Here is a 17,953-nt window from a genome sequence, read left to right on the forward strand (position 1 = left end):
CACCCCAGATTCATGCAGTTATTCATGCAGGTATATCAGGTACTAAAAGCCTTTCTGCAGACTGTCAAACAGGTGGGGAAAAGAGAGTCACCCTTGAGTCCTGGAAGGCCAGAGTCTCCAGGAAATCCTCTGTCCCCAGGCAGTCCCTGTAGGCCTTGCTCCCCTGGAGCACCATTTTCAGCATCAAGGATGTCACCAGGGGCTCCCTTGGGACCTGGTAAGCCGGGGCTGCCAACTTTCCCAGGCAAGCCATCTTTTCCAGGGAGCCCAGGAAACCCAGGTAAGCCCTTCTCCCCATGAGGTCCAGGAAACCCTAAAAGTGAAGAGTCAAAAATAAAAGGCCATGGAGGTTTAGAAGTCATAGGTTTGGTTAGAGAACTCTGACACAGATTTTTTTGTCCTACTACAAAGGTTGTCACATTAGTAATGTGTGTGGCTTTCCTTAAAGGTCTCTGGTCCTGGGAAGACTTGCCCAGTGGCAGGGACTGCAATGTGTGACCCAGAGGAGGTTCTAGCTCAATGAGGCTGGGCCTTGGGCAGAGCTCAGCAATCAGCTCCTGGGGCTCCTACAGTGGCTGAAGAGCACAGGTTAGAGTCAGGACCTTCTGTCAAAGACCTGGTCTCTTCTGGAGTTGTCTAACTCCCATCCTCATGCCTCCCTCTTTCTGGATGGTGGAGGGACCTGAGACACCAATAAACCCAAGGAAACATAGCCTAAGATGAATCCCCTGCTGCTGAGCAGGGGTGGTTCTCAGACTGAGCATGCGTCAGAATCCCCTGGGGCAGGGGTGCTTGGAAAAACCCAGATTGTCGGGCCCACACCCCCACCCCGCCACAAAGCTTCTGATCAGTAACTCTGCCACGGGGCCAAGGAACTGCATTACTAAGAAGTTCTGAGGTGATGCTGATGCTGCTGGCTGAGGGAACACAGTTTGAGAACCGCTGGTGCAGTGTAGCACAATGAAGCTCAGGTTGGAACAACAGGGTGTCAGCCAAGGGTCTGAAATATGACAACTTCCCTCTCCCTTATCAACTTTCAGGAGTTGATCCGGGGAACTGCCAGAACGTGCAGTCAGACCAATTGACAGAACATGCAGTCAGACCACCCGCTAGAGTCCTAGCCCTGTCACTAGTGACTTTGTGATCTCAGGCGAGTCACTTTCCATATGCACCACAGTTTCCTCCTCTGAACCTGAAGGGGTTGACTCAGCTCATCACAAATGGCCCTTATTGCTCTGAGACACTGTCCTTCTATAGCTCTAAGCTCTGTTTTGTCTGACTATGAAATCAAAACCATCCCACTTACACCAGAGCACAAACCTAACTTCCTACAGTGGATGGATGGCTACCACAATCTAAACACATACTCACACAATAGGAGAGGCAGGGGGCAGGGGGAGAAGCTCCTCTTCTTACCTGGCAATTCAGGCAGGTGAACCAATCCTGGACTTCCGGGGTTCCCTTTATTTCCACGCAATCCAGGTTGGCCTGGAGCCCCAGGGAGGCCACGGGCCCCTTTAGGGCCTGAAAACCCAAATGTGAGTGGTAAGGGGAAAGGAACGTTGGTATGGCTATGATTTGTGATGTCCAGTCAAGAATTAGGAATTAGTTAGTTAGGAATTCCCTGGAGTCCATTGGTTGTGACTCCGTACTTTCATGCCAAGGGTGCAAGTTCATTCCCTGGTTGGGGAACTAGGATCCCACAAGCCATGCAGTGCAGTCAAAAAAACAAACAAACAAAAAAAAAAAACCTAATCTCTTGGAGGGCCTCTCTTATTCTCCCCTCCCCACACAGCCCTTTCTAGCAGCCATTCTATTTCCTCAATTCTCAAGGCTGCCCTCTCAGGAGGAATGAGGATACCCCAGTGCTCCTGGGCTATCCTTGGCTTACTTTGGTACATGGCCCTTACATGTGTGCTCAGTTGCTTTTTCTGGCCTCATTCCATACCTGGGAATCCGGGAGCTCCTGGGAGTCCTGATGGACCATACGGTCCAGGAATAATACAAGGCAAGGTGATACCTGTAAATACATGTAAGCAGCTGAACCAATCGAGTCAGGGATGATTTCCCCCTAGCATGCTCCTTTACTTTCATTCCATTGAATGCAACAGCTAAGTTATTCTTTCCACCCAGAAGCTGGGAGCCCATGCAGAAAAATCTTGGCTTCAGAAGCTCTTGGGAGTTACTCCTAGCGCAATTTCTTATGGATAAGAATGCCCCTAGTGTCCTAGTGCTGGGACCTAACATTCTAACAAAGTCTCCTGTTGTGTAGGAACAGCAGCAAACAGCAGTTGCCTATTCACCCTGCCCTCAGGTGGAGCCCCTCCCTAGAATGCATGCTAAGGGTTAGTTATTATGTCCACATGACTAGATTGGAGGGTTTGAAGACAAGACCCCTCAAGTTCACATGACTGCTCTTTTCTTGGAATGAGGCTTTTCCCAAACCATTGGGTTCTTTTGACACATGTCATTTAGGATCTGCTGAAACCTATCCATTATTCTTGGTCAGATGGACCCATATGTCTATACCAAGCAAACACTGAAGTCCACTTTCTTGGTCATGACAGACGGTGACCCTTTGCTCAGCTCCTCATTTGAAATGGTCAACTCTGCTACTCAGAGAAGGGGTCATCAATTTCAGTATTCAAGACATTGAAATTGATGTGCATAGCCCTTCCCCTAGCAAATTCTTCCTTACTCACTCACAGTGCAAATAAAAAGTCTAAGATCACAGAGGGAAGGTTTAATAAAATACCAGCGAATGAATTGTTAGTTGGCTCCTTCAGAGGCCATTTATAAACAGTTGCTAATTAAAATTAGTCTTGCCTATTCATTAAAACAACCCCCAGAGATCTAGTTTAAGTCACAGAGCCCACAGTTCTAAGAAACTGCTATAGCTTTTGCCTGTACTTAAATCACAAATTACATCTCTTAAAGATACAACCTATGATTCAGACAGCTTATTCAACTGGCTGGCATTCCTCCCCGAGTTTTGCTTTCATTTTCCAATACAAAAGCTTGATGGCATTTTTAGCCCACCTGTTCTGTCCTAAATAAAAACTGGGAATTCAACAGTATAATGTATTGGTTAAGAGGTTGAGCTCTGAAGCCAGACAGAGCTGGGCTTGTATTGTAGTTCTGCTACTAGCTAGTTGTATGAGCAAGATACTCCACCTCTCTGAGTCTCATGTGTAAAATTGGAGCTACATATCTCATATGGTACTTGTGAGGATTATATGGAATAGTGCTAATAGCACTTAGCACAGTGCTGGGCACCCTGGTATGTGCTCCATGAATACTAGTTTTTTAGTATCTTAAGGAGGAGGATTCAGAAGAGCTCCCTTGAGGCCATCCCCTAGATTCTACCTCATTCAGGTTAGTGACGTATTTTGTAACCTTGGCAGCAGCTTCCTGCCTTCTAGACGTCAAGCTCCTATAATTACATTTTCACAGGTGGAAAGATAGCCACAAACCTGATCTTCCTCCACGGCTGGTTATACCCGTCTCCATCCTGCCAGGTGCTGAAATGATGGAGCTCTTTCAGAGGGCTATCTCCCTACTGTGGAAAGATGCTTTATGAGCAAGCATCTCATGATGGATGAGATGCTTCATGGGGAGAGGGCTGCAGTCCTGCCCTCAGCTTTGGACTAGGCTGAAGAACTGCCTCCCTATGTGGTATTCTGAGAGGGACCCTGGAGAAAACTCTGCTGCCCCAACTATTTCAATAGCTCATTGACTTTAATGTATCAAACATTGTAGTTCCACTGCTTTATGGCTTAAAAAAACAAACTAGGCAAAAGATAAATATCTCTGGGCCGGGTCCAAACATGAAACCACCTATCCTCAATTTATCATATCAGTTTTATAGATTCTTTTCAGTTGTGATCACCAGAGGAAAACAAAACCTTTAGAGGATGGGGCTGAGGACAGGCATCTGGAAAGGTTCCAGGGAAGGAAAAATAATGAGAAAATGGAAGATGAGTAGATACCAGAAGGAATCAGGGGCATACTTCCCTTTTGCCTCAGACCAGCCCTGTACACATTTGTGTATTTCAAGCAGAGGGTCAAAATGGCGAGAAGGTAAGGACTTCAAGTCATACATCTGGCTCTCTTACTTTACATAAATTCAGAGCCTTCTCCCCAACAAAGCAGAAACCAGCTCTACCCATGTTCTATTTTACAAGTGCAACAAATGACATCATTATTCAGAATTTCCTCATTAATGCCAAAACTCATCTTCAGAATCAAAAAGCAGTTCTGGTTATCAAGATTCTAACATCTTGGTTGATTCCAGGTCAAATGAATAAATATCAGATGTGTAGATCCTTTTATGTAACTCCCAAGGCAAGTCGTGGCCTCAGTTAAGTTCGTAAATGAAAATATTCAAGGCAGAGATCAGCAAAGCCATCAACATGCATGATGAAGGTGACCAGCCGCTTGCAGAGATTGCGTGCCCACTTCCTCTCTCCTCCCTCCCAGAAGAGGTGTGCTAAGGAGCCTTTGAAGCAGTGTCAGCATGAGCCTTTTTACCCCAGCCTTAGGATCACCCCTCCCCAACTCAGGCCTTCAGTGTGGTGCTCAGGCCACTGTGAATATCTGAGACAAAGTGAACAAAAAGGAGGGGGGTGGTTTGCCACCATTGGCATTTGAGAACCTCTAGACCTAGCTAGGTCTCACCTCCCTCTGTGTCTAAGTCTCTTTTCCCAACCTCCTCCCTGCAGCAGCAGTCACCTAGACCAATCAAGTAAAGAAGAAAATTAAACCGGGATGGAAGTTCTTTGAGGCCCAAGGAAAGTCTTGTCTGTAGCCCACTGATCAAATTGTCTGGATAGAGGGGAGAAAACTCGCATCCACACAGGATCAAGGACACAGTAGCCACTGCAGTGATAACCTGGGTGATTGATTACTATGAACAGCTGGATCAGAGCCTCTTTGGAAACAGCTAGTTGTCTCTTTGCCTAGGGTTTGTAATAATTCATACTATTAGGTTGAAAAGCTTCAGTGACTACATTCCCTTTCCTGGCAATGTGTCCTAGCCTGAGCCACAATTGGCTGGAGTGAGTACGTTTAGGAACGGCATCTTCATCTTTCATGGCAGCAAGCAGTCATGTCCACAATTGCAAATGTTTAGGGCCCACAGGTGATATGTTTTTAAATCTGTGTGGAAAGAAAGCTTGGTTCGAGGAGTTATATTTGGTGGCCATAGAGAGAGAAAAAGAAGGCTAATGAAGTCACTTTTTGGAAAGTCTTGATACTGCAACAAGAATATTTTCTGCATAAGGCATCTCCCAGGCTATATAGCTTTTTTAGATCACTAGATTCTTGAGAACTTTCTAGGCCCGGGGTAGTGAAGTTTGGGACAGAAATGGTCCTGTGGGCTTCCTTCTGTTGACTCAGCCTGTTTTCAAGCAGTTTGAATATTGATAATATCCAAATTTGAGTGTATCTAAGTTTTTAGGTACCATGTTAATATAACTCAGTTAAAACCTAGTTGCCTGCCAAACAGGTTGACCTAGAGTGAAGATCCAATTGGCAGAGGGGCAGTGGAATGACCATGAATAATATCTCTGAGAACAAAGGTGGAAGCAAAATTGTAGCTGACACCAGGACTTTCAAAAGGAAGCATATTTTGTTTGATAAAATTCCTCATAATCTTGCTGTAGGGAAAGATGAGGGGAAGGGAGAGGGAGTTTGGGCCGGACATGTACACACTGTTATATTTAAAATGGAAAACCAACAAGGACCTACTGTTTAGCACAGGGATCTCTGCTCAATATTATGTGGCAGCCTGGATGGGAGGGGAGTTTAGGGGAGAATGTATATGTATGGCTGAGTCCCTTCACTGTTCAGCTGAAATTATTGTTTGTTAATTGGATAATACCCTAATACAAAATAAAAGGTTGAAAAAAAATTCTTTTCAACCTTAAGAGGAATACTGACTTGGACTGAAATACTGACTTGGCTTTAAGAGTCTTGAATCATCAATTTTTAACTTGTACTATTATATCAATTCACAAAAGTATATTTTAAAACAAATACATTTTTACAAGACCCATTATCTGTCTTCTTTTTTGTAATTCTTCTAGGTGATGAGGTGGAAAGAGGAGACGTAGATCTAAGAAAACCCTCTTGGTTATGGGGAAGGCCCTTTTCTCTGTGAGTGTGTATATTAGTCTCTTGTGGAGTACTGTACTATACTAGGCAGATTGAGAAACACTAAAAAGGATTATTCTCCTTCCTTAGTATCCAGAGGCTTATAATGAGTTAGAAATAGTAAAAACATTAATGGAAGGAAATATATAATCTAAGTGGCAATGACATACCATAGGGGTCAAGAGAAAGCTTAGTGGAAGAATTAGGGCTTATACTGAACACTGAAAGTTGGATAGGATGTGAGTACATAGACAAAAGAAGAAGAGTATCCCAGAAAAAAAGGCAACATGGGCAAAATATTGGCAGTGGAAATGAATGTACTTTTTGTGGGGACAGTGAGATAAACTGCTGTTTTAGTGTTTGGTTTTAATTATGAAGAGTATGAGATAAGGCCAGGTTAGAGAAGTTGGTTGTGTCCATGTCTGGAGACTTTTGAATTCCAGCCTGAGGAGTTTCAGTAGAGTGTTTCTCTGTTCAGTAGAAACCATTTGTGGCTTTGGACTAGGGGAGTAACATGAGGGAATCAGCACTTTACAGATATAAAATTGGAAGCCGTGTTCCTAGTAGATTTGAGTGGGGGAAGTCCAGAGGTAGGAGATGTAAAACTACTCAGGAAATTGTTGTCCTTCATTCATCCATCCATCCATCCATCCCAACAAGCATATAGGTATTTGATAAGCTAGGCACGAGATAATGAGAGCTTAATACCAAGAAGAGGAAGGGAAGATTATAAGAGGCATTGCAAATGAGGGATACGAGACAAATTTCAAGTTTTGCAACTTCAGATGACTATAAGAAGTGTGGTACCACTAATGGGAACATAGAAGTTGTGGAAACACAGAAGTTGGGAGGAAGAGCTGCTCTGGCTGTGTGCAAGAAGGGAAATTATTAGCATAGCACAATAACAATCTATAAGCAGAGCTATCATTCTATAATTCCTGAAATTCAAGTAGAAAAAGAAGTGATGTAAATAGGAGGGATTTAAAGTATGAAATGGAAATCAGACTAGATAGAACTAGGGTCTCTTCTCAGTCTGAGATCTTATGAATTAAGTAAAGGTTCTTCCCTGCTGATATTACCATACAACTTAGAGGATACCTTTATTGTTCAATTTCCACTTATTTCTTTCATGACACTTGTAATAAATGGTCATCCAGCTTCCGTCTGAAATGTTCCAGAGATGATGGGCTCATAACCTCCCAAAGAAGCTCTGTCACACTTTTGGACTGTTCTATTAAGAAGTTTTTCACGAAGTAGACCTGAAATCTCTATTGTTCTGTGTACCTGTACCACAGTGCAATTACAATCCCTTTTCCACATGAAAACCCTCTAGAGGATTGAAAGCAGTGATTACAATTAGTCTTCTTATGACACATTTCATGCATCTAGGTCATATCTATACTCAAGGAGTCAGTTTTCCAAGCCCAAAGCCATCGGATTCGCTGATTCACCTGGAACTCCACGGGGGCCTGGTTGCCCTGGTAATCCATCTACTCCTTTATCTCCAGGAAGTCCACGAGGTCCAGGAGCCCCTGGTAGCCCAATTCCTGGGGGGCCAGTTGGACCAGTGTGGCCTTTTTCACCAGGAAGTCCTGGTAACCCCTTTTCACCGGGGAAGCCCTGTGCACCATCACCCTAAACAACACATAGGAAAGAATGAAAGTGTGACTTAAAGACACATCTGCAAAGCCCTCTGACCATAGGAAACAGACACATAACCAGTGGGAGCAAGGCTTTTTTTTTCAGTTAAAATTCTTTATCACTCTAGTTTTTCAATCAATTCCTCTGAGTTGAGGTAATGGGAATGAAGCTTGTCAACCCTGCGTGACCTTATAATGCAAAAGGCTCCAGGTGAGGGGGGCAGAGATAACCCTGGAGGCGGGGCAGGGGTTGGTCACAGAAAGCAGCTGGATTGCCTGCAAGGGAAATCTCCTAAGAAACTGAAGCATTTTAAGTGATAATGGTCAGTTGTCACTAGCATTTATCAAGTGAGCCAATGACCCATTCTGAGAAAAAGATTCCCATTTTGCAGAAAGGAAAAGCACAGTGTTGGTGGCAGAGGTAGGAAGCTGCCATCAGCCTCCTTCCCTTGCCAAGTCAAGTGTGACGATTTATAGCACTAGTCACCCAAGAAAAATCAACTTACCAGAAGGCCTGGCAGCCCTGGTAAACCTGGTATTCCATCCTTGCCTGGGGCTCCTGTCTCACCAGGGAGCCCCTGGGGGCCAGGATCACCTTGCTCTCCTGGCATCCCTGATCCTGTGCTGAGAGTCGGGTCCCCTTTCTTTCCTTTAGGGCCTGTTGGACCTCGAGGCCCAAATACACCCTGACAAAAAGAGAAGGTAATGATCAGGAGATACAGACTTCATGGAATTTTATTACCTTGCATAGATTTGACCTAAAACAAGTCTTTGGGTACATTTTGGCACAAAAAATGGACACTGGATTATGTCACCACCTTGGATTATCATTGCCCATTTATTTTCTTACCCTTTCTAAGTTTTGAAATCTTTGAGGATGGGAACTTTGCCTTAATTCAAATTTTATTTTCAAGGTCTGACACAGTGTGGGTCAATTGTAAGTTATTTTGTGAAAGGAAGGGAGAGAGGAAGGGAGGGATCACAAGTAGGTTAAAGCAGAAAGGGACTTTCAAGATAGCTAAACAGATTTCTTCACATTACAGATCAAAATCCTGAAGTCTGCTTTATCCCCATCTTTCTTTTATGTGTTTTAATAAAGTGCTTGTTGAGGAGTGAGGGACAATTGACAAGCTCCCATTTGCTTCCTCAGGGCCAAGTTTGGTAAGACTTACTGGATCCCCTGATGGGCCCTGTGCACCCCCAGAGCCTGGATCACCTTTGGTTCCTTTAAGACCTGGAAGGCCCAGAAGTCCTGGTGGCCCAGGCAGGCCTGGCTCCCCAGGTGGCCCCATGTTGGGGACACCACCATCACAAGCACAAAAACCTGGGTCCCCTGGAGGAAAAATTAAAAAAAGACAACATTAAACTAAGTGGGCCATCTTTACAAGAAGAAGGAAGACCCGCCAGTTGGAATTTGTGACTTGAACAACTCCACTGAAGGCCTGCAGAGAACAGACATGAATGAACTAGCTTCACTCTTGATCAAAGTACATCTGTGTTAGTGATCTGGATTTCATTCATCTAAGGTAGAGCCCAGTCTAATGTGCCATCAGAGTTGAGAACCACTGACCTATACTAATCAGCTGAGAGTCTGGAATCCAAGCTACTTGAAGGTTCTATTCACCAAAATGTCTTTTGTACACAGAGACAATACCAAAGAAATTAATGATAGAGAGTTTAGCAAAGCATCTTTGAAGAGATAGCACAGAGTCACTAGCACTGTGGCCCAGCCACCTAGACCATCTGTGCTTATGGTCTAAGAAAAGAGATTTTGGGCCAACATAGGTGACTCTGAGTTTCCCTAACATCCCAAAGGGCCTCCTCCTACTTTTAGAAAATTAATAATCACTTGATAGTCACTGAAACTCTGAAAGGACAATCTCTTCTCCAAATAATCTCTTCTCCAAATAATCCATGGACCTCCAACCTGAGTTTGAATCACCTGGGATGCTTGTTTACAAGACAACTTGCTGGGCCTCACTCCAGGACTAATCAATCAGACTCTCAGGTGGCCAGATCCAAGAATCTAATTTTTGTCACCTCCCCATGGTGATTCTCATGTCTAGTGAACCAGTTGAGAATTACTATCATCATTCCAGACTTAGAGAAAGAAAACCTTCTGGCACCATGGGAATATAGAAGGAGAGGCATTAGAATTGGCCCTGTTTTTAAGTATGAGAATGGTATCAAGAAGCACACTAGCTCGGCAGTGAGTCAGGGAAAAACCAAAATTGGCACCCTAGGTCAAGACTTGTAATTTAATATCCTTTGCCCCCAGCAGTCTTCCCTGTGTCTAAAAAGTAGAGATGGAGCTTTAAAAAATGTCCGAATGAGCTCCTATACTTAGGTAGTGCCATTTTATGATAGGGCAATGAAAAAGGAGAGGAGTGAGTGAAAACCACTCTGAGGCTGAGGAGAGCTGTGAATTCCTTTGAGAAGAGATCTTGGTACCTGAATCCCCCAGGTCATCTCCAAAACTCTCTTCAGCAACTGTTGACACTTTCACCTCTTCCTCCACCTTGCCCTGGGCTGCAACTATTATAAATTGATTTATTTACACTTTAGCATCTGCCCCTTAGAGTATGAAACAGAGGAATGACCGAAAGACAGCAGGAAGATGGAGTGTGCGGGACAGCTGAAGGCTGGGGCAATCAGTCAGTCCTTCAGCATCAGTGGGGACTGGAGTTGTTTTCCTGGAGCCAGCTGGCTTTTTCAGAGGTTCAGGTCTTGACCTTTCCTGCAGGCTGAAGGTAATGATAAGTGACTTCCTGCCTTGGCCTTGCAAACTGAGAGGGGTTACCGGATATGCAGAATAGCTTCTACAGGTGGAGGAGCAGGAAGAATGGCCTAGGGGCCACTTTGTCCTGTGCAACCTCAATCGCCAGCCTCAGTCTTAGAGCTCCAAACATAGCACTTTTGACAATCTTATAATCACATCAAGATCCAAGGTTGCTCCTGTTTGGATTCCCAAGGCTGTTGGTTGGCTCCTTCCCAGGGGGCCTTCTCCAAGGAGTTTGGGGAACAAAGAAACCTAAGCAGACAAAGATCACCTTTCATTCCTTTGAGGCCTACGTGTCCTTTTGGACCTTGTTCCCCTCGGAGTCCCGGCAATCCTGGTTCTGTGCTCTGTAGGGTTCCCGTCTCAGATGCTGCACCTTCAGGAAGAAGGAACATAAAAGCTTGGCAACTTACAAGAACCTGGGCTCATGCACAGCAGCTCAGTCACCAAGAATCCTGGAGCATCAGTTATCAAAACAGAGATACCCTCCCCCCAAAAAACCCAAGACAGGGACCCAAAGTCTGTAGCAATTTCCCAACTCTATTGGCTCAATTCACTCTACTTCTACTAGTTACAGGACATTCACTATGTTCCAGGCACTGGACTAGATAGTGGGGACGTGGAAATAAGCAAGGCAGCTTCAGCAACTCAGACATCCCTGTGTCTATCCCAGGAAGTCCTCTTATGACAAAAGAGGAGATGGGGGCGAGCTGCAGCGGTCAGGGGATGTAGGTTACAAAGAAACATGCAGGGTGTATTTCTAGCCTTTTTTCTTAGAATCTAGAGTTTCATCCTCTGATGACTTAAGAAGAATAAGCCCTGTGGAGGCTTTCAGCAGCCATCTATGAAGATCCCCTGGAGGAGGTAATGACAACCCACTCCAGTATTCTTGCCTGGGAAATCCCATGGACAGAGGAGCCTGGTGGGCCCCAGTCCATGGGGTCGCAAACAGTTGGACACGACTGAGCACACAGAGACATGAAGATCCAGGCTTGGTTTCTAATTTCTTGAGCTTTCAGCCCATCCTGCTGGAGCCCTGAGGACCAGGGAAAGCTTAAAAGAGCCAATTCTGCTCCTTCGAGAACTACCAGTCCACAGGCTTAGGGGTTGAGAACAGTGAGGGGCTAAATGAAATGACTACAGAAGTCGGAAGGCATTAGGGAGTGCCTGGTCACTGAGATGGCCCTCGCTCATCTTCCTTGATGAACACTCTGATTGCTGTGGTCCCTAACCTGTGAAATGCTCCCTCCCTCAAAAATCAGGGCTGTTCTACAGTCTGGATCACACGCGGATCTCAAGACCAAAGGGAGAAACAACTTACCAGGTGGGCCTGATAGGCCTGGGAGGCCTGGCAAACCATCTCTGCCAGGGAGACCAGTTGCCCCCGTTGTGGTGCGGCCGGGGTTTCCTCGTTCCCCCTTCAGGCCTAGAGCTCCCTTGGGCCCCAGAGCACCGGGGCCACCTGGAAGGATAAGCCCACACAAAAATGTTAGTCACATCAGCCTCCTCTTTAAGGAGTCCAATTGGTGCCATATGTTAGACACTAACTCCAAGGAAGAGTTTGGGAAAGCATTTGCCTCTCTCCTGCAGCTAAGTTAAAAGGGTCCCTAGGAATCATCTAGCCTAACCTCCTGGGAAACAGAGGCCCAAAGATGTACAGAAACATGGTCAAGGGCCTAGAAGTTCTCAGTGGCAAACCTGAGAGAGAAAACTGGGACTCCAGCCCCCCATTTCTAGATTTTTTCCACCTTGGTGCTGGGATCAGCTGTACCTCCTCCAAGGGGCTTTTTTTTTTTAATTTTTATTTTTTGGCTGTGCCATGTGGCATGTGGGATCTTAGTTCCCCAACCAGGGATTGAACCGTGCCCCCTGCATTGGAAGCATGGAGTCTTAACCACTGGACTGCCAAGAAGTCCCACAAGGGGATGTTTTAAAAGCACAGGTATCCTTACAGAGGCCCATCTCTGAGGAATTTAGAAACTGCTGTTTTTAAAAGTAATGTCTGGCTTTATATTTGGGACATCAGTGCCTCCCAGACTCTGGGATGCCCTTTCTCTTTTTACTGCTAATAGAGTGACTTATGAGTGTGTGCCTCCAGTGACTGTTTCAAGGGTGTCATCCACAGGATCCCAGGGCCATTTACTGCCTGGGTTAAGCACACAGTGAAGGTCTGGGTACAAATTTTCCTCTAGGCTTTTGTTAGCTTCTTCTGGCAAGCATCAGCTGCAATGGCACATCCACAGAAGAGTGACAGGGCTGCCGCAGTCTAAGCCAGGCTTCCTCACTGATGGTCTAGGCCTCACTGATGGCCTGTCTATCTATGGTACATTATCAAGGCCAAAGGAATGCTGCTTACCCAGGCCTTGAGTACATTTGTCCTTGCACTCACAGTGGGGAGCTTACTGACTAGGTCTACCTTTCTTTCTTTTTTTTTTTTTTAATTTATTTTTTATTTATTTTTATTTTTTTTTTATTATTTTTTTAATTTTTTAAAAATTTTTTTTATTTTTTTTTAATTAAAAAAAAATTTTTTTTTAATTATTTATTTATTTTTTTTATACCTTTCTTTTGACTTTGGTTAACTAAGTCCCCAGACCAGAGGTATAGCAGGGGATGCTGAGAGCCAGAGTGGATATAGAGGACTAATCTGTGCAGGGGGTGGGTTGGTTTGTTTCACCTGGTAAAGCTGGTAATCCAGGGGCGCCAGGAGGGCCAGGTAGGCCCTGTATGCCTTCATCTCCTTTAAGGCCTGGGAGGCCTGGCATACCAGGGTCTCCAGGATAACCTGGCATTGCAAAGAAAAAGAAAGCAGTAAGCAAACCAAAGGAAGCCCACAAATGTCACAAAATGCCTCAAAAGAGCCGCAAGGAGATGTTCTCAGGTTGGAAGCGCCTTCCTTGCCCTTTACAGGCCTCCCAGATGCTGATGCGCTCATGTGATGATGGCCTATTTGAACTGAGGGCCTCCTAGTGTTCAGAACTGGACTGGTTAGGGCTTGCCTTCCATGGTAAGGTCTGACAAGTACTAGGAAGGTTCTCACTAGTAATCTTCTGTCATGCCTCAAACCTCTACCATTTGGGTTAAGGTGTTGAGGTGTACCCTTCAAGTATACACAGGTTTCTTGGTTGTGGAACATAGGAAGCCACTGTCAACCACCAACACCTCAGCTTTAATGAGTTTACCAGACAGGGCATGGGCCTGAGAGGATGTGAGGAGAGGGATTAGTTAGGAGATCCGAGTGGACAGGTACTATAGCAGAAGCTTTTGGTTGAGCATCTGGATCTCTGGAGAAGCCAAAAGGAAGAATTGGACACATATAGTAACTACAACAATGAGAGGTAAAGAAAAACTTCCAAAGTGTCATACTACTGAGCACTGTTGACCACTTGTTCCCCTAGCCAAAGATACTTTCCCACTTCCTGTGAAATTGTCAGGCTCAAGCATGACATACATGAGATTCTGTGTGTCCCATTGCATCAGGCTGAAGTTACCCTAGCTGAGAGGATGTGAATCCTTTCCTAAGCATCACTAGGAGAACCATTTTTAGCTAATCGAGACCCAGGCCAATGCAAATCCCAGACTGGTGACCTAACACAAACATGGATTAATGGGTATTGGTTTGTTTGCCTAAAACACTGGAATTCAATTCATTCCCCAAGTTCAGGATCCATGAATGGCCCTTGTGGATGTTGGGTTTAGCAGCAATCCAATGACTGACACAGTATCCTTTAAATAATTACAGGGGATATAAAATTCAACTTTCTGCTTTTTCTCACTCAACTCAATGAAAAGTTGCACCTGAGATCACAGCACCATCTGTATCGATGAAAATATCTGGACCTGGCAGGCCAATGCCACCTTTTTCACCCTGCAAAGATTAAATACATTAAACACAAATATTTCTGTGACCTCATCACCTAAGATCATGTTCCCTCAAAACCATTCCCCAAGACAATGAAAGATTCCTCTTTCTGTAACCCCTTATTTTGAGGGCCAATTTGTCCATAGGTTAATTTCAAAGTCCAATAAATTTAAGAGGAAGGTGACACAAGGCAGGCCAGAGGCCTGACACTCAACTGCAAATCTGTCGAGGACAAGGGGTCCTGATTTATGTTGCAACCTGACTCCAGGACAATCTGCTTTTGAACCTGGGAAACATATTGCAGGAAGAGACAAGATGGCTATATTCAAGAGGTGCTGAGGAGGGAACAGAGTTTTAACTTTCTTTCCCATGTTCGGCAGGCTTGAAACTCTGCTACTGTCACTGCCCTTGTTATTGGATGACATCAAGCTGAAGAAATTAAAAGAGTCCTACTTTTCTCAAAAGAGGGACTCAGGTACCAGAATTGGATAAAGTGGCATATCCAGGGTGGGGTGGCAGGAGCCACTTGCCCCAGGTTCAGGCAGTAAGGGGGGTGCATTGTCTGAAAGAATTTAAGAATGATAACAAAACCCCAAAGTTGCTCATTCTAAATGATATCAAGAATAGAATATTTCTCCTTGTACGGATGGATTTGCTCCCACACCGTGACCGCCACTTTTTCGTCTACCACTGATCAAGTCGTGTCTAAGGAATGGTCATCAACTTTGTGTGTTCAAAGTAGCTTGCATGCATTTGGGGTAAAATGGGTGACATCTAAAATAGCAAAACACTAAAAAATACCCCATCTCATTATGTAGGCATGTGCTATGAGCTAAATGTTTGTGTCTCCTGAAAACTCATGTTGAAAACCGAATGCCCAAGGTGATAAATATTAGGTGGTGAGGACTTTGGGAAGTGACTAGGTCATGAGGGCAGAGCTCCCACCATTAGGAGCTAGCTTGTCCCTTCCACCTTGAGGACACTGTTACAAGTAGGCAGTTTGCAAGCCAGAAGAGGACTGTCACCAGAACTCAACCATACTGGCACTCTGATGTCAGATTTCCAGCCTCCAGAACTATGAGGAATAAATTTCTCTTGTTTATAAGCCACCCAGTCTGTGATATTTTGTTATAGCAGCCCAAATGGACAAAATAGCATTTATACTAATTCCTTACCCTTCCATCTTCCCAATCCTGGATTTTCACCTCCCACCAGCCTTACCTTAATTCCTGGGAATCCATTAAGCCCAGGGAAACCTGAAGACCCCTTCCTGCCCTGTGAAAGAAACATAGTTACAACTAAATTGAGTGTCTAAGAGCATAAGAGACGTTGGTTTTTGGATTAGTCCAGGACAAATGGCACAGGGATTTTGGCTGGCATTCCAGAACATGCATGGATTGTACCTGACTCTGGAAGCCATAAAATATTTCAGGAAGCAATTATGGTGCTAGGTAGCCAACTTGCATGTTAGTGGGTACAAAGACCACACGGCTAGAGATGAATATAAGCTGGCTTGGCCCTGATATCGTGTTAAAGATGTATGACTGCATTATGGCACCGAACTTACTGCACACTCATCTTCTTGGGTAAAAACAAAAGAAGTGAGTGGCTGAGATTCTATCAAGCAAATAGAGGCAGACAATTTGCATTATAAGCGGTGTTTCCCTTTGGATCGATGGTCATGTTAAATAAAGTAGGAGAGTCTTCTGGTCAGGATGTTATACACTGAGACTTTAATGATATTAGCCAAAATACCTGACTCCCTGGAGGGCCTTGGACTCCTTCTAAACCCATGGGACCCTGTAAAGAGAATAGAGGTACCTTAGAAAGATTAATAGCCCACAGTAGACAAAGCCACTAGACTTACATAACAAAGCTCTCCCACTGAGTTCAGGATTTAGCAGCCCCTAAAATCAGGTAAGAGAATGTTCCTAGACTTGGCTTAATGACTTCTTTCTATGCACTAATCCATCAGGCTGAATAGAGGCACAGAGAATTTTTAAAGAGCTAAATAAATGGAAACATTTTAAGTAGTAGGTGGAATTTGGTAGAAGGGCTGGGTGGTATTATACTTAGTCTGCATTAGTTCCAAGTCATGAGATTTTTAAATAGATTGTGGGAGGGCCTCTTGTCTCTCACCGCAAATGCATTCTTTGTTGATGATTATATGTTTTCAAGACAAGGGAGAAGAGGAGAGTGGAGAAAGAAATGGCAGCCTAATGGATGAACATTGCTGAATACTCAAGACTCTTAACAAGCTTCGTGACCAAGCTAAAAACACAATGAATTAATTCTCTGAAATGTTGCTTCTTTAAGGTGAAGGTTGGCCAGTTGTTTACAAGCTGAGACCCAAGTGCCTGAAGCTAGGAATCAGGCTAACAGTTAGTTCTCCACTTGAAGTGAGATTATTATTGGAAATAATTGACTTCAAATTCACTATGTTCTAGAACTTCCCAGGCTGGTTTCTGTTCTATAAAAATTGCACTTGGGCCTCTCTCTTGCATTCCTGCAAATTGCCCCTCCCAGGATAGGATGGAAAACATTCACATCATTCACATCATTCTTTAGCCCAGAAGATAATTATATGTGAGGACAAAAAGAGAGTAAATGGGCTGAGGAGGCCCTGGTGTAGAAGGTACATCATTCCTTATTCAAGGGAACCACTAAGTCAAGGGAGTGGGGCAGAGAAGAGGAAGAGGACTTAGGGACCTGCCTGAGGGTTGAGAAAGAGAAATAAGAGAAGCTTAGGAGTACATCAGGTTATATAATAGAAAGATGCAAACAAGAAAGAAAATGGACCAGTTGACTTCATAGATCCAGGCAAGCAATATTCCACGTTCATACCCTAGGTCCTGGCAAACCAGGAATTCCCTTTTCTCCTTTTTCTCCAGCAATTCCAAATCCCTAAAGGAAAAAAGAAACCACAGGTTATAACATTGATTTCCCCATAGGTCTCCTGGCTCCATCCAAAGTGAAAGTGTTAGTCACTCAGCCATGTCTGACTCTCTGTGACCCCATGGACTGTAGCCTGCCAGGCTTCTCTGTCCATGGAATTCTCCAGGCCTAGCCTAGGATACTGGAGTGGGTTGCCATTTCCTCCTCCAGGGGATCTTCCCGACCCAGGGATTGAACCCAGGTCTCCTGCATTGACAGGTGGATTCCTTACCACTGAGCCACCTCGGAAGCTCATTTCTATCTAGTCATGGTCTAGAGCCTTGCAGGCCTTAGGAACACTCCCAGAGGGACTGCAAGATGGTCACCAACCCCTCCTGCCCTGCTCACAGGAGATGAGGGCATGCAGTCGTGAACATGACTTGAGGATCTTCAAGGGACAAGCAGAAATCCCAAAAGCAGAGTGAATGGGAGCACTTCCTCCCCTCTGGGTCTAGGGCAAGCATATGCCTGAGATATGGAAGAATTCATTGCTAAAGTGGATAAAGTATTTCACGACAAACGTAATTGAGTGACTTTGTTGTCAGTGTTTAAAATTGGACTTTCTGGAGCATAGATTTTGTAAAA

General features: G+C 44.6%; 1 protein-coding gene across 2 annotated transcripts in view; it reads right to left on the reverse strand.

Annotated features, from left to right (window-relative positions):
* Positions 1–17,953, reverse strand: part of COL4A6 (collagen type IV alpha 6 chain) — a 325,810-nt gene that overhangs the window by 23,867 nt on the left and 283,990 nt on the right. The window contains exons 14-27 of one of the 2 annotated variants that reach the window (XM_043895350.1): positions 17,279–17,338; positions 16,190–16,234; positions 15,656–15,709; positions 14,371–14,440; positions 13,250–13,357; positions 11,894–12,034; positions 10,844–10,948; positions 8,966–9,126; positions 8,300–8,479; positions 7,605–7,788; positions 4,678–4,731; positions 1,949–2,020; positions 1,417–1,524; positions 92–313 (exon numbers count right to left, since the gene is read on the reverse strand). In XM_043895350.1, the coding sequence (XP_043751285.1) occupies positions 92–313; positions 1,417–1,524; positions 1,949–2,020; positions 4,678–4,731; positions 7,605–7,788; positions 8,300–8,479; positions 8,966–9,126; positions 10,844–10,948; positions 11,894–12,034; positions 13,250–13,357; positions 14,371–14,440; positions 15,656–15,709; positions 16,190–16,234; positions 17,279–17,338 (1,564 nt within the window). The remainder of the gene's footprint in view (positions 1–91; positions 314–1,416; positions 1,525–1,948; positions 2,021–4,677; positions 4,732–7,604; positions 7,789–8,299; positions 8,480–8,965; positions 9,127–10,843; positions 10,949–11,893; positions 12,035–13,249; positions 13,358–14,370; positions 14,441–15,655; positions 15,710–16,189; positions 16,235–17,278; positions 17,339–17,953) is intronic. The other variant, XM_043895351.1, reaches the window with a different exon arrangement.

The sequence above is a fragment of the Cervus elaphus genome, chromosome X (assembly GCF_910594005.1).
Source record: "Cervus elaphus chromosome X, mCerEla1.1, whole genome shotgun sequence".
Lineage (NCBI taxonomy): Eukaryota > Metazoa > Chordata > Mammalia > Artiodactyla > Cervidae > Cervus > Cervus elaphus.